Raw genomic sequence first — 11,902 nt, 5'->3', positions numbered from 1 at the left:
CACTGTATTTACAAGACCATGTGCAGTAAATGTTTGCTGTAATTATCTGGCAGTCTGACCTCTGTGGTGGAGAGCACCGTGTCCTCATCCAGACTGAGCACTGCATCTGTGGGGATGGTGTCGTAGGGCAGGAAACGACTGCTTATCATCTGGTTGGATTTGAAAAACACACGAAAACCCACTTGAGAAAAATGTGACTCGTGTGTGCTGAAAGGAGGTAAACAGTTTTACCAGGAATCTCAACGGCGACAAATCCGTGTGTGAACAGGACCCGTTTGAGCTCAAGTCAGGTACATCTGTCTGACAAGCAGCGCTGCCGGTTTCTTCATCGTCTGCTTGTGCAACAGAGTTGTTTCATCTTGCTGCGTTGACAGCAGCAAATATACAAGCTGACATGACATCAAATGTGAGCAATAATGCAGCGTTTCACTGATGAGCTAAAACCACATAGAGAAATCGACAAGCAGCAGAGTGCGTTTAGCTCCCTGATGAGCACTGCAGCCTTTGCTTTGTGGCATGAATTAATGCAAATATCACTGTCAAACAAGTGCATAGGTGCAAGGTGGTTTCCAATTTTAAGAAATATTTGCATTAATGTACACTATGAACACTAATCTAAATGCCTGTTGCAACCAAAACCATAGCGTGTGGGTTTCCATCCATGACTGCAGCAACCTTGGTGGCCACATTCTAACCCACAAGACTGAATAATAATAAAAACACTGACAGCAGTAACATTAACACTTGATTAAAATGGAAGTAAATATCTGTGTAACCAAGTCAGTGTCGCAATTCCTGCCAGGCACCTATATAATGCATGTCATTCCCTTCCATATATCTAAAGAATCCTGCAGTTGTGCAGAAACTAGCTGTCATATGTTGCCTAGTATATATTCAAAATTTCAAAATTAGAACATTTAAAAGTTGTCGTTGCTCAACTGCTTTAAGTTAAAATGGACCTGCAGCTGGGACATGGCAGGATTTGATTCCTGTGGTTTTTGCACTGATCCATGATTTGAAGAGTCCAAAACTCAGTATCTGTTGTTGCCAGTTTGGGAAGAAAAGAAAAACACTGGTTGTTCAAGCCACCTTAGTGACAGGCCAGATACAGTCGTATAACACTTGAAAAACATTGGGTTGCCTGCAGTTTCACATTTTATGTCTCAAACTGAATTAAACCGCAGGTGTCCAGAAACTGAATGTGAAATGGCAGAAGAAACGTTGGCTACAGAAAAGCATCTGGTGAAGGTGTTTACCTTGCTTTCCCCTTCTATGACAATGACAGGGACCGAGGTGGCAGGCCAGCGGTACTTGGCAGGAAGAGGCTTATCACAGTTCCACAGAACTATCACCTGCAAAAAAGGAAAACAGATCAAACTTAGACATCAGTCTGAATACAACACGGTTATTCACCTGCACAACTATTTACAGTATTTTCACAGAAGGAAAAATATTAAAAAAGACCATATATTCGCAAAAACCTAAAAATAACGGGTATGATAATATCCAACTTAAAAATTAGAGGGTTTTCTGTTCACATTAAAACCAGTGCTTCACAATATAATATTGAGACCTCATGGTTAAAGGACCAACTACCATAAAACCCATCACTGTCACCTATAATATGGTGACTTACTTCACTCAGAAATGAGTTATTATGTGCAATTTTGATGTTTGACTGCTGCACATTAAACGGTGCAGGTAACGCTTTCCTGAATTTCCTACAGATCGCATCAGAATAGTATAAACAATCATCTGCAGGGCATGTTAGCTCCATGTAACATTTTACGAGTATCACCACTGTGGACCCGGTGTGAGGGTGGCAAAGGAGTAGTTTTTGTTAAGGTTTTAAATTACCTGAGCACAGTACTGGGATTTGGCCACAGCCACAAGCAGCTTCATGACTGGCTGAGACTGGGACACCAGCGGGGTCACCACGTGGATGATCGCCGTGAACTTGGGGGATGGCTTGATACCTGGAAAAGGTTGGGTTCATGTCGAGGGTAAGAAAGCATGCAATTTAAATCTGCAAAGTAAGATTTCAATCATTACAATTTATTTGTTTATATCACTTGTACATAGCCTTTGATGATATTGATACAAAATCAGCTTTGAGCTTCTCTCCGTGGTGCTTGTTTACTTCAAGCTGTGTATACCTGACACAGAGTGTAACCACCAGGTTTATTCAGGCTTGTTAAGGAAAAGGTGCCAGTTAAACAAATCCCAAAGTCAACAACAAGCCGCATATATATCCAATTAACCAAGCACAAATACATCACGGCAACATGGCAGATCTAAGTGGCGAGCCTCTCCGAGACAAATCATGAATTAATAAAGATACATTTCATAACTTGTGGCAATGTCACTGATGTTAGTTGACGAATATGCGGCAGCTGCTACACACCAGCTGTTCCTGCACTGTGTCTTAATGAAAATGAGTCCATCAAACCAAAGCGTGAGCCATTAATGTGGTTCTATGCGTACAGTACAAGCATATGCGTGGATAATTCACTCACCCAGCTTAGCGTAATAGAAAGGGAAGTCTCGCAGGTGTGTAGAGTACTGGGGCAGGGTGAAGAGACCCCCGGGCAGACTGTTCCACATGAGGTTGCTCCTCGAGGTGTGCCGCAGCACCCGGTCCTGGATGATCTGCACAAAAACAGAAGCAAAGAAGATTCAAGCGTATGTTTCTGTGAATTTGTCAATTCAACATTAAAATGCTCACAACACTCCCTTGTTTCAGTGTCTCACAGAGTTAGGGATAACAAGTCACAGACACTTTTTATGGAACAAAGTACCTGCACAACTACTGTGGACCGCCAGTAAGATGGACAGTAGGAGATCAGCTTTGTTCTGAGATCTTGGAAGATCTAAATCCATTCACTTCAAATGAAACAATAGTCGAGCCAGTCTTAAATATTATTTGAGTGGCACTGGCTCTTAAAAACAACTCAAAACAATGAGTCACTTCAAATAAATAAGGATCTTACAGGCTACAGATGACTGGTTTTGATTATGATGTCATATCCTCAAAAATTATAGAACAGTGCATTTTTTTCAATGTATTTTTTTCTTGTGGATATTTTCAGGCTTATTTTTTGATTGTGCTGCGTCATTTTAAAGACATTTCCATTATTAATCAAATCCTTTTAAACAATCTCATAACATATTCCTATTACTGACCACTGAATACTACAGACAGTGAGAAACTGAACAAAAAGTAGTCATACAATATCATTCAACTTGGTTTGGTTATATATATTGTTTTTTATCATTATTTTCAACCAAGTTCACAGGTCAACTGTTCAGCTTAATATCACATACATTGAGACAGCAGGCTTTACAGGCCCACAGCATCAACTGCCTCCCACTCCACCAAAGCTCGAAGATTATTACACAGTGAGATGAGACCTTGATAAAATATTGAGCAGTCTCGGGAGCCACTGGGCCGCTGCAGAGCAAAATAAACCCTGGTTGCTTTCTGTAGGATACTGTGGTGAAAAAACTGATTTGTGTGCTGCAACTCTGCCTTGTACACAGTCAAATATTTAAAATCCCTTGCTAATGCTAGCCAGCTAACGGAGTGCATTTGAAGCCAAAACGCTGATCTCTTACCAGTGTTGGACGACGGTACAGAGCAAACAGGGTTAACACACTGACGAGTGTAAACAGATCGAAGATCAGCTTCTCGGGCCTGTAACTCTACCCCTGCTGACAGAGAAATCCCAGCGCTGCCTTCTAGCACCCTGACCTCCTACCTCTTGGGACGGGGCCTCTGTAACATTATCCGAGGACGACAAGTAACTGACTGTAAACTGCAGTCAGCGATTAGGCGTTTACGGTAAATTTGACCCAAATGAATATCAGCAGTCATTTTCTCGTTTGTTGCATTGAACTGAAAAAATGAAGGTTCAGACATTTGTCCAACTAAATAAATATCAGCTACAAGCAAAAAGCAGAAACTTGTATTTTCTCTACATGCCATCCTAGCAGATTACCAAACATAATTCATATATCCATCAAGATGAAATAGTGATAGACGCTGCTTAAGTTGGAGATGCATAAATGTTAATCTATGTTGTGATGATGGCCTGGGAAAAAATACAGATATATGGACTCTGACAGCAAACAATTATTGACATGATCGATGGCCAAGCCAGAGCAAAAAACAGCCTTATGCCCCCAACTAACACAGTCTGTAAGATATCAGTTAAAGTCAATATCTGGGATTGGTGACTTAAAAATTATATGGAGAAAAAGTTGAATTGGTGTATTCATGCAATGTTTGTATTGTAATAATTGTTATTGCCTTTGTGTGCAAGTATTGCACTGTATGTCGGTGTACCTCGAGTGTGGTCAGTACAATCTTCTCCACAGAGTTGAAGTAGGCCTCCCACAGGAACTGGGTCTGCTGTCTCAGGGACAGGATCTTATCCTGGTGAATGGAGCGCACTGTTGAGGGGATCTGGGACAGAGGTGAACACATGTTAACACACGAGAAACACACATGAAACCAGTATGCTATACTATATACAGTCATTTAATCCATAAAGACCACCGTCTGTAGAACAACTGGGAGATGTGCCTCAATTAATGCACGTCCCAGCTGCCATGTACAGTGAATCTAATGGAGCTTTACAGCAGCTTAAAAAGACAGTGGTATAAATGTACTTAACTTTGTCAGAAGGCATGCATGTAACATGCCATTAATGTACAAGCTAAAAAAACCTGCACACTGGTGCTGTGTCACCAACCGCTTATAAGATAAGACCTGATAAAAAAATACTTGGTGCTTGAAAAAAATGAAAGAAACACCAGAAATGTATAATTGGTGTGCAGATTTTTTTGTTTCACCATTGAAGCAGTGTTCAAAACTCCGAGTTGTGTATGTAGGAAGCTGTGTCTACCTGTAATAGCAGTCTTTCATCCCCAATCACAGCTGCCGTATTCCAGTCAATGATCTCCGAGAAGGGAAGCTCCCAGCCATTACTCAGCATCACGGGAACACAAGCTGCCTGTAATAGTAACACACACACACACACAATGGTTCACGGTCAGGTGAACTGTCTAATACAAGTTGCTCTGTGGAACCTACGGTATGGAAATACTGCCGACATACAGCGACAAGAAATAATAAATAAAAATATTAAATCTGTGGTGTGGAGAAGTTGAATAAGAACAGTATGTTAGTCAGTTTCATGTCCCATGTGATATTGAAACATTTCAATTCAAAGGTATTGCTGTGTAATCCCCCCCCCTTTTTAAAAACAGGTAATAAATATAAAGATAAAATGAGCAGAGGAAGAAACTGAAAAATAATGAATGGCCCATGCTCTGCGAACCCTGCACATCAATGTGCAAGGTCCATTTCTCAAGCAATCAAATCGGGCAAATCAACCAACAGGGGCATTTCTTCCCACACACACTTCCATTAACTACAGAACAACCGCAGCACCGTGACGAGTGACGACTGCTGCTCTCAGAGCGCCTCGGCACTGCGGTCTCATAAAATGACCAGTTCAGTGAAGAAGGTGAAACACTTCAAAACTTACTTCAAAATGAAACCCCCTTTGTCTGGGAGATTAATGAAATTGCACTGAAGTGTGCAGCCATATTTATGTGTGTTTGTGCGTGCGTGTGCAAGTCCTTGTAAATAAATTCACCCGTGTGTGTGTGTGTGTGTGTGTGCCAATACAAGTGCATGCTGGTGTTGTAAATTTAGGTCTGTAAATGTGTGCGTGCGTGCGTGCGTGCGTGAGTGCGTTGGATGGTACAGCCCTGCAGGGGCTGGCCTTATAATCTGTTAAGCGGCGTACCCTTTACTGATTGGCCTCAGTCGCTACACATGCATATGTACATGCACGTGATCCGGGCACAGACGCTCCAGCATCAGAGAGCTGCAGCGCTCGTCTAATCTCCTTGGTATCATTAGCAAAGGCAGCAATCTGTTGGACCTACTCCTACCTATCTGCTTTCACAGACCAATCAACTAGAGACTATTGCAGCTCAACACCACACACACAAACAGCGATTAACTCCCCATTTAGAAAAAACGTGTATGTCAGTAGGTCAACATTTTTGCCTCCGTCTGTAGCACGTCCTACCTAGCCCACTGGAACACTTCACTGAGCCAGTGTAACCAATGCAGCCTTCAACTTCCCCCAAAGATTCTCCAATTTGTGCCTGGCCTCTTCGACTTCTCTGCTCCCCAGCGAACGGCAGTGTTTGGATAGAGAAACTAATACCTCCAGGCTGTGGACCAGCCCCTGCACTCGCGCCAACCTTTGCACACCATCTCAACTAAAGCTGCACCGCTTTCTCCTCCTGCGTCGGCCTTGGTAATAAGTCTCACTGTCTCACCACGCCTCCCCTTCCTGGCTCCTATGTGGTGTTATTGTCTTCCCATTCCAGCTGAAACAGAGGCACTGCCCATCTTTGATTGTTAAACTCAAGTGATCACTCCTATTCTTCTTTCTCAAAAATATCTTGCTTCCCAAAAAATGTCTTCCGTTTTTTCCCAGGACCGTACTTGCCGCACTTGACACAAACATAACTCAGACAGAGGACACCAACGCTGTGACTCGTGTTGATTTTGATTTTTTTGCTGTAGCAGATTGTAAAGTATGTTTATGTGTGAAGATGAAAAGGCATGTGAAATGCTTAAAACAAAACTGATTATTTATGATGATGTGATGTGTGTAGCCAAGCACATACTGTACATTGTTAGGTCAATACTTGTGGACGTGAAAAAATAATAAAGCTGTAATTCAATTAATATAATCAGGTTTAGTAACAAAAGTGTAACTGTAATCAGAGAAGAGTAGAGGCCAGTGATTAGAGAGAAGAGAAGAGAGCTAGTGGGAGTAAGACAGTACATCATTTGTTTCCATTCTAAACCACTGAATGTCTTGTTTTTTCTTGAGCAGGAATCAAAGAGAAATTGTGGCAGAAACACTATATGAATCTTCGGAAATACCACAGCACATCTACTCCAATTGATTCAGATAACAACTCTGACTCCACTCCAGCAATGATGAACAACTTCTGCATTCGTGTCATTGACCTGCAGAGCCTCCAGGAAGCGAAAGGAACCCAGCCGTCGTCCTCGAGGCACCAGACAGAATGTGGAGTTGTACAGCATCTCTCTGTAGTCATATCTGCAGGTGGACGGCAAAGAAGAGACAACATCAGGAACAAATTCATTCAACACATTGAACAAAACAATCTGTACGCATAGAGGCAGGAGGATACTAACAAAATCACAGAGAACATGAAAGTGGTGCTGATGTTCCATCGGTGTATTAAATTATATGATTCTAATTTACGCAGCCTTCTACTAAAATGACATCTCATAATACAATGTTGACTCAAAGAATGCAGCCGATATCAGGCCCAAGCTTCCTGAAACAGGAGTAGACAGAACAGACAAGTAATTTCTTTAAGAAAAAAAAATGGAATTCCTGGAAATTGCATACTTTCAGGAAAAATCCCATGCTCTGATTTTAACTCCTAACTCGCCCATTTTCAAACCCTGTCACCTGCACATCTCAACATCTCTCGGTTCTCCCTTGTTCCCGGCATCCAATCTAAGCCTCAGTCAGCACTTGCTTAGATTAAAGGACCTGCTTGGAATTCCTTGGTCTTCAATATTTTATGCACGCAGGAGAGTGTGCGTCAGAAAGTGTTTGTTTGCATGTTGCCTGCTCTTACATTGGACTGGCTTTTATGAGATAGGACTGTATGTATGTTTTATTTATCAGTGTGTCATTTGTAAACATGCTTTCCTGCAAAGTTTACTTTCAAATTTGTGTATTTTAAGACAATTTGTAGTCACATTTGCATGAGAAAGCAAATATGGATGTAAAAGTGGGTGCTTATTTATGTACTCAAATGTGTGTGCCTGGGGCCATGTTCCTTCCCTCTCCTTTATTGTTTATGCCTGTATAGATTTATACACGCATATACAGTACAATAGATAGATTTATGCACTCCTGTCTCTCTCTCAGGGTCAGTGTTATGGTGAGTTCCTCCATGACTGCAGACCTTACGCCTCGATAGATCCACCCACACCTCCGTGGGTCACTGCACAGCCAAGGCACAAGTCAAATTGATGTCATGGAGAAAAGTGTGCAACAGAAGAGGAATGGCCCCCTCCCCACTCGGAGCAGTATTTTTCCTTATGTAACGAATATCTAAAAATGGTGTCTGAGCAACATAGACAGAGGAGGTTCTGCTAAACCCGGTTTGCAATAAAATTGTAGATACAATTAAATTAGCCAACTAAATTTGTATTATAGAGGAACCAAGTTCAGTTATAAACAGTAGAGACAGCCGACTCTTACAATCTTACAAAATTTATATATTCAACAGTTGCTAAAAAGCCTAGCCTAGTCGAGCTACAGAGCTGCCATCTTGTTCGAATATGAAGAGCACAGCAGGAGAACAGCAAAAAATTAGCGGACACTCAGGGAAGGTGAGGCACCCGGGTAGAGCACCCACTCGCTTGTCTTGAACCTTTCTATGATTTTCTTGCTGTATTCTCACAAGGGCTCACTCAGACATTTTCCAGGAATGTATGTACAACCAATCTTTTTTTCCTAACAACTGTCATGGATCTGTGGCATCTTGAGTACCTTCTGGTGTACCAGCATTATGTTTTCTCTTCTTGGCCCGAAGAGCACAGACATAATTCCATCTCCATCCTTTGCATTAACCATTACACACAAAGTGTTTGTCTTATTGAAGTGTTTATACTAAGCATACACATCATATGAGAGTCACAAATGACAAATGCAAACATATCAACTGCACTGTAGAATTAACTTTGCCGTTCATGTAATATCTCTCTGGATAATCCCACTTTAGAGTGCACATACCATTTACAATAACAGCCACAATAGTGATGAGACAGAGAAGATTAACAGACACAAAAGGCATGGAAGACACATTTAAGCTTGATTCCATCTGTAGGAAAGCACTATAATGTACACAGACATCCATTATCAACAAGGCACATAATACTAGTCAATAATACTAGTCTTCTGTCACCAACACTGAAACCATGGCTTGAATCATCCTTCCAACTCTATCACAGACATATTCGAGTACCACTACTCTTGACAAACAAATAATCCAGCCAGAGGTACATAAAAACTGACCATATATATACACACATATATATATATATATACACACACACACACACACACACACATATATATATATATATATATATATATGTCCGTATCTGGGCCTGTCACGGTCAAAATCTCACATCCATTACATTTACTCTTAGTGCAAACACAGAAAAGACCAGATGTTCCTCTCCCTGCATACCTCCAATCTTCCCTGCTCTTCCAGATGGCTGCCAGTGGGGAGGAGCAGCCTCACAGTATGTTACCACATGTCAGCGGAGATGTTAAGTACGAGTGTTCAAAAAAGATCTTCTTCATACACCACCTCCTGTCTCGGTTTATGTGTTTTCTTTGCGATGCGCGTAGGTGTTCAACAGATTGGAAGAAAGAAAAAAAGGATTGCGGTCAGTGAGCACTTACTCATACCCTGTATCTTGCACAAATGTCAGCAATTAACTTTACATGACATTAGGTAAATCCTTCCTTGTGCTACATTTTTTCTGTGCTCCAATGTGCAGATGGCTGCTGGTGAGCAAAGCAGTCGCTTAGTAACGGATTGGACATCACTGAAATATCACACAGTTGAAGTAATGAGCTTTAGCCTTTTGCCATATTCCTATAATTATATAATTTAAGTACCAGAATAATTTCTGTAATAAAGCTCAGATTTCTATTCTACTGTGATGTTAATGTATGGGTCAAAAAGCCAATTTAAATAATGTAAATAGCCAACCCAAAGTGCAACACAATGCATCCTACTCCAGGTTTTAGCCTGGGAGATTGCATGTTGTGGACACGGACACATTCAATAGGGACTTAACCTCAACCAACTGTTCAGTCACACTGACCACACTGTTGACATTCCCTGACCATTCTGTTGGTCTTGGTTTTTTGGGGAGGGTTGGAAATGAGGGTTGTTTCATATGACCAAGCTGTGCGTAAGTAAAAGAGAGAGAGAAAAAAACATTAACTTGAAATTAGTTTGCATACGCTGCATTGACTGGAAGTAGAGCGTATAATAAAGAAGAAAGGCCCTAAAAAGGGTTCCAAAGATTCTACAATGATTTATTATTGCTCAGAAAGGTGTACAGACTACAGGTGTGAATATCTCCAAAAAGAAAGAGCTCTTTCGATTGAACCCTCTGTAAGTGTAAGAGTCAGTACAGTACAGATTGACATGGTAGGGCACTGTCAGTTGGAGCGTCTGTATATCCAGTATATAACTTTTACTGCAAACACTACAGAAGTTTCAAGTCAGCTGGCGAAGGCCATTACAGGTAAAGGTACTTCCACATAGAAGTAGTGGTCTTATGAACTTCACTGCTTTAAAAGATGATTACGATTTAAGTGAGTCACTGTAACTTCTTGTTTACTATAAATTGCAATATAATTTCAACAAACATGGGGAACGTAGATATTAGCCAGTTTTTGGTCAAATGCAAACGGTTCCCTCCATCTACAAGGAGAGATGTTTAAGTGTACTAGTGCAGGTAGTCACAACAACACCATATAACACAAATCAATAATGAAACAATCTTTTCATGTCTCAACTTCACAAGGTCTTGAGAAAGGAAGGAAAAACCAAACATGGAGCTGACAATAAAATGCCAAACCATCAGCCTTAATCAAAAGGCATTTATCAATAATGCAGGGATGAAACAGTCCAATTCAGAAAACTAGAAAAGAATAAAAGGAAGTGAGCAAACATCGACCAGTCTCCTAGCAACAAAAATGGATGGAGTGAAAAAGAAATGCACGGCTCATTCTAGCAAGTGCCCGAGGAGCCTCAGAAGAACAGCCAAAGTGTGGTCTACAATAATCTGTGCAAGAGACCACACACATTTCATGACAAATCAACTCACAGAGAGGGCCGCAATCAAGGGAGGCACAGCTTCGGCTGATCCATGATGAGTGTAAGTGGTCATGTGGGTTCCCCCAAACTGTCTTCTGTCCCGGGAAAGAGTATCAGCAAGGAACCCTCTCCTTTGATTAAAGAAATATGTTGTTCACAAACTACACACCATGTCCCAGAACTAAATTATTGGATTTGTGTGAATCTTGAAAAAAATAATGCATCTCCTGGTGAATGAGGTCCAGTTGGTGCAACAGTACAAAAAATATGTTGGTATATCTGCTGCTGGCCCACAGAACAGCAGGAAGCTATGACCCTGATCATGAAATCCTCATCCTATCATCTGTTTTTGTTCCATCTTGAAACGTCTTGTCCTGATCTATGGCATGCCAAATAAACTAGATTATTATTATATACCAACAAAAAAAAGCCATTAATCGACGTCTTCTAAATTATACATCCAACAAAATTCTCACTAATGCCAATACAATGATAAGACCAAAGATGTAATTTCTCTGAAACAGGATCAAAACTGGAGCTGAAAAGGTTACACTTTCACTGAACACACAAAAACCTCAAAACTTTCTTTAGATCAACTTTCTCCAATGTCTCAGATGTTCTGCTTTTACTGTTTTATATCATTGTACTATACTGGCTGCAGCTATGTAGCCATCACTCATCTTGGAAAGAGGGAGAGTCTATAACATTCAAATCTGCCTAAAATGAACTTCAGACGGGAAAATGACAGCAACTACAGCACTACGCAGCTCTTTTACCCCACCAATCCTGTGCAGACTTCATATCTCATTTTCTGCTTCCTCTTTTGTGTCACACTTGGGCCAAGTTGATGGGCAGTTGGCTGTTGCCAGGATTGCATTCAAGCCAGAGGAATTTCAGCCTGAAAGGCACCAAGTGA

The 11,902-nt window shown here is 41.1% G+C and overlaps 1 protein-coding gene across 1 annotated transcript in view; it reads right to left on the bottom strand.

Moving 5' to 3' along the window:
* Positions 1–11,902, bottom strand: part of LOC118307214 (exostosin-1a-like) — a 33,831-nt gene that overhangs the window by 4,903 nt on the left and 17,026 nt on the right. The window contains exons 2-8 of the mRNA XM_035629884.2: positions 7,064–7,157; positions 4,908–5,015; positions 4,346–4,465; positions 2,517–2,649; positions 1,858–1,976; positions 1,257–1,352; positions 60–149 (exon numbers count right to left, since the gene is read on the bottom strand). Of these exons, the coding sequence (XP_035485777.1) occupies positions 60–149; positions 1,257–1,352; positions 1,858–1,976; positions 2,517–2,649; positions 4,346–4,465; positions 4,908–5,015; positions 7,064–7,157 (760 nt within the window). The remainder of the gene's footprint in view (positions 1–59; positions 150–1,256; positions 1,353–1,857; positions 1,977–2,516; positions 2,650–4,345; positions 4,466–4,907; positions 5,016–7,063; positions 7,158–11,902) is intronic.

Source organism: Scophthalmus maximus, chromosome 1, assembly GCF_022379125.1.
Source record: "Scophthalmus maximus strain ysfricsl-2021 chromosome 1, ASM2237912v1, whole genome shotgun sequence".
NCBI classification, from domain to species: Eukaryota; Metazoa; Chordata; class Actinopteri; order Pleuronectiformes; family Scophthalmidae; genus Scophthalmus; species Scophthalmus maximus.
Note: the sequence above shows the minus strand (reverse complement) of the source record. Positions and strands in the feature narration are given on the sequence as shown.